This window comes from Myotis brandtii, unplaced genomic scaffold (assembly GCF_000412655.1).
Source record: "Myotis brandtii unplaced genomic scaffold, ASM41265v1 scaffold782, whole genome shotgun sequence".
Classification (NCBI taxonomy): Eukaryota; Metazoa; Chordata; class Mammalia; order Chiroptera; family Vespertilionidae; genus Myotis; species Myotis brandtii.
This window is the reverse complement of record NW_005371138.1, coordinates 3,036,273-3,043,701: the sequence shown is the minus strand read 5'-3', so window position 1 is coordinate 3,043,701 and position 7,429 is coordinate 3,036,273. Positions and strand designations below refer to the sequence as shown.

Genomic DNA, 7,429 nt, shown 5'->3' with positions numbered 1-7,429 from the left:
CAAAATATGAGCAATAGGAAACAGCCCAGAAGAATGGGGGAAGGTATCCTCCCACCCTAAAGTTGTGCTTCTTTCAGGAGCAGCCTAAGAGAGCAGACTGTTCATTTGGAGTTGGGAGGATCAGTGGATTCTCTCTTTCAGAAATGATAGAGCCCTTCTAATAACCCCAAGACTGGCAGGGTGAGCCAGGCACCAGGAAGCTGATAGAGTGGGAAGTCCAGTGAAGCTGACAGTCACAAGGTCCAGTGCAAAGCCTGAGGTCTGTTCCTCTGAGCTGCCCCTCTCCACTGGAGAGGATGCCAGGGAGCACTCAGCTCCCAGCAGGCAGTGCCCACCTGACCAGCTCTGAAATACAAGCCTGGCTGGAGGGCAGAAAGGGCCAGGAGGGGGGTGGGGGGCAGAGGCTGTAGGAGCTTTCACAGCCAGATGACCCAGGGCCCCAGGAACCAGCTTCCTGTTTCCCCAGAAAGAGAGGTTGAGAGGGAGTCAGACCAAGCACAGCAAGGCGAGAGGAAGGTCCCTGAGCTCTGGTTATGTGGCTACGGGGGGGACTGGGCTGTTTGTTAAAATAAGAAACTGGGAGGCAGGAATGAATTGGAGAGGGGACTCTGCCTCTCTTGGATGATGTGTGAAGACCAATGCCGATTCCACGGGCCAGCCGCCACGACCAAGCTGGCTTTGGGTCTCTGTCTGGTGCCACTGGGCAATGTGGTGTCCGTGGCAGAGGCCCAGAGGCCCCACTCCCTGTGTCCTCCCCCCTGTGTTCTTCCTTCCCCCATCCCATCCCCATCTCTGTGCTGTGTGGGCTCACAGAGCTCACGTGTATCTGGGGTGGGCCTCTGTCTCCTGGACAGAGCGGGACTGAAGAGCGAGGCCTGAAGCATTACTGGTTTACGTCCTGGCCTGACCAGAAGACCCCAGACCGGGCCCCCCCTCTCCTGCACCTGGTGCAGGAGGTGGAGGAGGCTGCCCAGCAGGAGGGGCCCCACTGCGCCCCCATCATCGTCCACTGCAGGTGGGTCCTCCCAGCCACCCGCCAGGGCAGGGCAGCCACCCACCCCCGCTGCCCCGCCCCTCACCCCACCCATCCCCTCGGCCCTCAGCGCAGGGATTGGGAGGACTGGCTGCTTCATTGCCACCAGCATCTGCTGCCAGCAGCTGCGGCAGGAGGGTGTGGTGGACATCCTGAAGACCACGTGCCAGCTCCGGCAGGACAGGTCAGCCCACGGGCAAGGTGGGGCACATGGAGAGCGTGAGCCCTAGGGGCAGAAGGGAGAGACTGACTGTGCTTGGGGTGAGGGGCAGGAGGGCACACTGGGTATGGATTGGCCGCTGGCTGATGGGGTAGGGAAGTCAGATGAGTGGAGGGGCTGGATCTGGACAGGCGGTGCTGGATGGAGAGGGAAGAGAAACAGCGGGCGGCCAGGACAGGCTGAGGGTGGCAGGAATGCCATCTCTGTCCCTGCTGTCTGCACCGGTGCTGGGAGAGACAGGGAGGAGCTGAGGGGATGGCCTGCCTAGGGTTGGCCTCTCCAGCCTCCACGTAAACAAGGCCTCTCATGAGTGGCCCCTCCCTACCATGCATCTCTGCCGGGCAGGGGCGGCATGATCCAGACGTGCGAGCAGTACCAGTTTGTGCATCATGTCATGAGCCTGTATGAGAAGCAGCTGTCCCACCAGTCTCCAGAGTGACCTCTCTGCTCCCCCTGAGGTCCTCCTGGCACCACCCAGCCTGAGGCTGGGCCCTTACCCCAGCCACACCCCCCAGGGCCCAGCCTCAGGTCCTGGCCTGCTCCCTGCCCTGCCCCTCCTGCTTCCTTCTCTCCAGCTGGCCCTTACCCCCAACATAGCAATTCCTCCTGTATATATTGGGGAGTGGGGCAGGGTGGGGGAGGGACGTGCCAGGCCAGGCCTGGGGCTCCAGGACCCGACCCACACCACGCAGACCTGGGGCCTCAGTTTTAACGATGGTTCCATCGCTACTTGATCCAAAATGTTTGTGCTGCATTCCAAGTGTCCTGCCACAGCGTGTTCTGTCTGTCCATCCATCTCTGCTGTCTGTACCGGACACTGTGTCTCCTCAGCCTAGGATAGGGGTCATGAGCTCCAGGCCCTAAGCAGCCCAAGCAGAGGTGCCTGGCTTGGCCCCCACCCCACTTCTCCCAACAGGCAGATTGCATTTTGCCCTCAGTTACTGGGATCAGGGTGGGGAGAAGGGCCGGAGGACCTGGAGGCCAGGCGTGGGAAGCTCCTGGGTGGGAAGAGAGATCTCATCCAGGGGGAGGTCTCTGGGGGGGGGGGAGTATCACAGCCTGGATGGCCTCTGGGTGTCACAGGTCCTCGGGAGGCAGTGGCCAGCCTGCGAGGCATTGGGGAGGAAGGGGACAGATGGGGGCTGTGCACCCAGAGGGCCTGGGCCTGGTGGGGATGGGAGGGAGAGGGGGAGCCCCGAGGGTGGGTTGGGAAATCGCCCCAGATCTGTGGGAAACATTTTTCTGTGTCACCGTGGGAAGCCTTCCCAGGAGTCTTGCTGCGTGCAGCTCTGCGTGTGTTCCTGTGTCCACGCGTGTGTTGAGAGCCCATCAGCGGGGTATGCATGACTCTTTGGCAACATGTGTTATCTTGGAGCCACGTGTTTTTATTGCTGACTTTAAATATTTATTCCACGGCAGACAGAGACATTTGGTGTCTTTTTATAATTTGCTCGTGGTCATTGAATAGAGCAATAAACAGCATTTTGAGCAAAACTGGCCTCCTGGGTTTGTGATTGCTTCTCCCGTCCACTCCCTGCCTCCTAGTACTGGTCATCTCCTCCTCCTCCTCCATCTCCTCCTCCTCCTCCTCCTTGTCCTCCTCCCCACCCTCGTGTGTGTGTGTGTGTGTGTGTGTGTGTGTGTGTGTGTGTGTCCATCTCCCTAACACCCCCTTGTGGAGATTGGGAGTATGGAGAGAATCCAGATCTGCAAAGCCAAAGAAGTTCATTGGACAGACCCTCACACACCCTCACCCCAATCCAGCCAGAAACCCTGGGACAGGGCAAGCCTCAAGAACAGGTGTGGCAGGCTTCTACCGAAGGCAAAGTGGCTGGCCGGGCACCAGTTCCAACAGATGGGCCGGAGAAGCCAAGGCTAGGCAGGGGGACATTCAGGTCACCACCCCCAGCCCCTCCCTGTTGGCCAGCACACTTACCCCATGCTAACCCTACAGGTCCCAACAGCAGCTGCAAACCGGTAATTTCCCTTTTAAGGCCTGGACTGAGAGTAACGCCCCCCCAGTGGGCCTGGGGAATCTGCCCAGGGGCTCAAGTTCTGGACACTCCTGCTCTATTCTTGCCCCTGCCCCCAGGGATGCAGCAAAAGTAGCTGTGATGCCACGGCTGGCAAGCGGGGGTCATTTCTGGACAGGAGGCGGCCCAGGGCAGGGCTGCTGATCAGCCAACAGGTCCTTCCAGGTGCCAGAACCTTGTGTGGGCTGGTCGCCGGTCTAACCATGCAGGTAGACTACAGACAGTGAGGAAAGAATAAGGAGGGGCTTGAACAGCTGGGATGGAGGTCAGGGGTAGGGGCATGGTGTCCAGCCACCCTCCCACAGGGGGTGGACCTCCTGCCCTTCTACCCAGGCTGGGGGATTGGGCTGCAGGAGTGGGAAGGGGGAGGAAGGCTAACAGGCCGTGCAGGCACCATACATAGATGAATGGTAGCCCCTAGACTTGTGCAAAATAGCAGACCGCCTTGACCTTCCCATTGGACTGTGCATGTGCGCGTGCTACACACACACACACACACACACACACAACCCTGAGCCCCTCAGCTCAAAGCGTTCCCATCCAGCAACAGTGAGAAGCAAAACCTCTGCCACAAAGGAACAGGTAAAGTACCCCTGGGCCACCATCCTCAGCCCCCTGCCTGCCCATGCCCAGCATTTCCTCCAGCGTCAGATAGCTAGGGCAGCTGCAGAGCCTGAGTAAGGGATTGCCCCCAGGGGGCCAGACATTTAAGGAACCGGTGACTCCTGGCGGCCTCACTGTTAAGGCAAAGGAAGAAGGAGACTGGCCATTCTACAACCCGGGCACTAGCTGCTCCTCCAAAGCCGTGGACACAGCGTTTGAGGGTTAGGAGGGACTGGTCATACGAAGGTAAGACTTCCCTCATCCCTCAAGAAGGGGCAGAGCCTACTACTTTCTGAGCCCAGAGAGGGACCGCAGGAGCTGGGACAGAGGTGGTCTCAGAAGCTAAAGGGAGAAAGGACAGGCTGAGAGAGATCATGATGGGGGTGGGCAGGGGAATAAAGTTTAGCCTCGAACTGCCTGGCTCAGAACAGGGCTTTGGGAACCACTGGAAGGGCACTGGACTGGGAGTCGGGAGGCCAGGATTCCAGTCTGAGTGACCTGGGACAGATTCTGACTCTCAGACATCAGTTTCCTCCTATACAAAGCAGGGGTTTAGAAACTGCCCTGCTGGTTCGATGAAATTCCGTGTGGCTATTAACAAGAATGAGGAAACTATGAACTGATATGGAGAGACCTCCAAGATGTATGAAATGAAAAAGGAAGGGGCTGAATCGTGTGTATAATAGGCTACCTCACATGTAAAAAAAGGGGGGGGGACAGGGGACAAGGACAAAGACATTCATATTTTCATGAAGGAGCCTAGAGACCACCAGTGCTTACCTGTGGGGGGAGGGTTGGGAGATGGGGGCTTGAGATGGAAGGGAGCCTCTTCGTAAAGATGTTTATATTGTTTTATTTTTCAACGATGTGATTGAAGTACCAATATTTTTTTTAAAGTGTATGAAATAAACTCTGTCTTCACTCCATCACAAACGAAAGAGCTGGAAAAATGAGCTGTCATCTGTCTTGGCATTCCACCAGGGCCAGCGGCCCCAAGGCCCAGGAGAACATGCACAGCTTCCTTCCAAGGCCACTCCAGTGTGGCTTAGTCAGGAAGTTCCTTCTTAGATCTGACTTCATTCCTCCCGATGAAACCTCCAGCCCTGCCTCCCTCATTCCATGTAGCTGTCCATAGATATCCTCAAGTGCCTCTGGGCCTTAACTGGTTTGCAGGATAAACCTAAGCCCTACATCCTCTCCTCCCAGAACTTGGAATGGTTTGGGATTACTCAGTGGGGGACAAGCCCATTGGTCCTTGTAGCCAGGCTGGGAAAGTGAGATACAAAGGGGAGAAGATAGAGGCCAGAGAGAAAAGGCATATTGCCTCTCACCCACCGTGTCTACCTGCCCCTCTACACACACACACACACACACACACACACACACACACACACACACACACACACACACACACACACACACACACACCATCTCTGAATCTCCCTCCTACTCCCTTACTTGTCCTTCATGGCCTCATCCTCTGCCTGTCCTCCCAGGTGAGTGCCCACGCCTGCTGTCACCATGACAACCATTCACCACAACCAGATGATGCAGGAGCATGTGTCCATGGAGTTCTCCAGCTCCTCCACCCACGTGCAGACCTTCTCCAAGACAACCAAGATCGTGGGAGGCAAGTAGAATAGTGGCCGGGGGGATTGGGAAGGGGCAGCCTTTCTTCCTCCACATCCACCCACTAGCTGGGTGGCCTCAGTATTTGCGGTACCAAGAGCAACCCTCTCCCAACCTGTGCTTCTAATCTGTGCCTTGATAAAGCCTCAGCCAGTCTTATGTTCACCCACAGATCAGCTCTCCAGGAAAACAGCTTACAAAAAATCAATCACACGGCTGTGTGTGAGTGACTGATGAACTCTTAATTACTTGAGATCAGAGCCATAGGCAAACACACGCATCCCTGATGGTAGAATTTCAGCATGGAGGGAGTTAGGGGGCAGCCACCTTATCTACATATGAGTAATGCTGACCCTGTTCCACTGAAGAGAGAGGAGACTTTGAGCTGCCAGCCAAGAGAGGATGAACAGCTAAACAAGTGACCTCAGCTTCCAGGCTCTCAGCCCTTGGGGACCAGACCTGGGGAGGACAGATCCAAGGAAAAGCTGAGAAATGGCCTCAGACCAAAACAGATTGTTTCAGTCATGTCTCTAGAGAAAAGTGATTAACAAATGGCCAGGGGCCAGGATATTGAATCCCCATCCTCTCAGCCATTGCCCCTCCCTCAAAGTCCTGGACAGGCTGTCCTTCAGAGTCCTCGGTGCACAGAGGTCAAAGCCAGATAAACATGCTACACCACCCCCTCCTGGTCAGTGACGCAGAGCAAAGAGGAGACGGGGACCTGAGGGCAGAAGTTGCAAGTTCAAGTGATGATAGCAGGGATTATCAGCACCGGCTGGAGTTGGAGTCATCCTAGTGTGGGCGCGAGAGGGAGAGGAGTAAAAAACATAGCAATACCTGAGCCTCACCCAACTGTTAAACCAGGTGTTTGTTTTTAAAATTCTCAGAGATTCTAATATGTGGCCAGAGTTTAAAACCACTGACCCTCAGGGTCCAGGCAGGGAACATAAATGCATGAAAGAGACTGAGGTGAACTCGAGAGGACATACCCCATCTAAAGGGGCAGCCATATTCACCTCCCACTAGTTGTTACCATATGGAAATACAAGAATCCAGAAATCTGAACTTTTATGTGAAATCTCACAATTTTTAGATATAGGGCTACTTTTTGTTTAAACGTTGTGCAGGTCAAATAAGACATGTACGGGCTGGGTGTGGCCTGCACACAGCTTGTTCGAGACCTCTGACACTAGTTAACAGCAGGCACAGGGCTTCTTAACACATTTTTCTCTCCTCAGTCGTTCAGGTTGGTGGGAATAATACAGGCACCTCCTTCACCGGGTCACTATAAGGATTAAATAAAATAATCTCTGCTTAGCACAGTTCCTGACAAGGAAAGGGCACCGTGATTCAGAGCAATTGTGATTAACTCACTAAGCCAACAAGATTTTGTGTAGTTTATATTGAAAAAATAACTTTTTGTTTCCCAAATATAAAACTATAGAGGCCCGATGCATGAAATTCATGCAAGATTAGGCCTTCCTTCCCCTGGCTGCTGGCACTGGCTTCCCTCTGGTACTCGGGACCCGGGCTTCCCTTGCAGCCCCAGCTTAGTCCAGAAGGTTGTCAGGAAGGACATCCGCTCTAATTAGCATATTACTCTTTTATTATTATAGATATTACCACATTGGATATGCTCTTTCAGATGATGAGATTCCCATATGTAGTCCCACTGGACTGGGAATGTCTCCTGTCCCTCAGTCAGGAATCACTACTCCATGGCAATGAATGCTGAACCACAGGAGGGCAGGGGGAAGGCCCACAGCAGAGCTCAGCTAAGCTACCAGGCCTCCCAAGCAGGAGCAAGCCCAGCCCCTCCTCATGCTACTGGGGGATCAGGACCTCCAGGAGACAAGCACAAGAGATTAAGAAATTCCCAAACGAGAAGTCTCCTTTAAAAAAAACATATAT

The 7,429-nt window shown here is 54.8% G+C and overlaps 2 protein-coding genes across 6 annotated transcripts in view; both read left to right on the top strand.

The window, feature by feature from the left end:
- PTPN5 (protein tyrosine phosphatase, non-receptor type 5 (striatum-enriched)) overlaps positions 1–2,750 on the top strand; it is a 45,657-nt gene extending 42,907 nt beyond the window's left edge. For all 3 annotated transcript variants that reach the window (XM_014530952.1, XM_014530949.1, XM_014530950.1), the window contains 3 exons: positions 855–1,015; positions 1,104–1,217; positions 1,599–2,750. In XM_014530952.1, the coding sequence (XP_014386438.1) occupies positions 855–1,015; positions 1,104–1,217; positions 1,599–1,692 (369 nt within the window). In that variant the 3' untranslated portion in view covers positions 1,693–2,750. The remainder of the gene's footprint in view (positions 1–854; positions 1,016–1,103; positions 1,218–1,598) is intronic.
- A 1,243-nt stretch (positions 2,751–3,993) lies between these two features.
- The window catches only part of IGSF22 (immunoglobulin superfamily, member 22), a 19,520-nt gene continuing 16,084 nt past the window's right edge, over positions 3,994–7,429 (top strand). For 2 of the 3 annotated variants that reach the window (XM_014530948.1, XM_014530947.1), the window contains exon 1: positions 5,277–5,519. In XM_014530948.1, the coding sequence (XP_014386434.1) occupies positions 5,411–5,519 (109 nt within the window). In that variant the 5' untranslated portion in view covers positions 5,277–5,410. Of the gene's footprint in view, positions 4,136–5,276; positions 5,520–7,429 lie in introns of those variants that run through there. The other variant, XM_005883339.2, reaches the window with a different exon arrangement.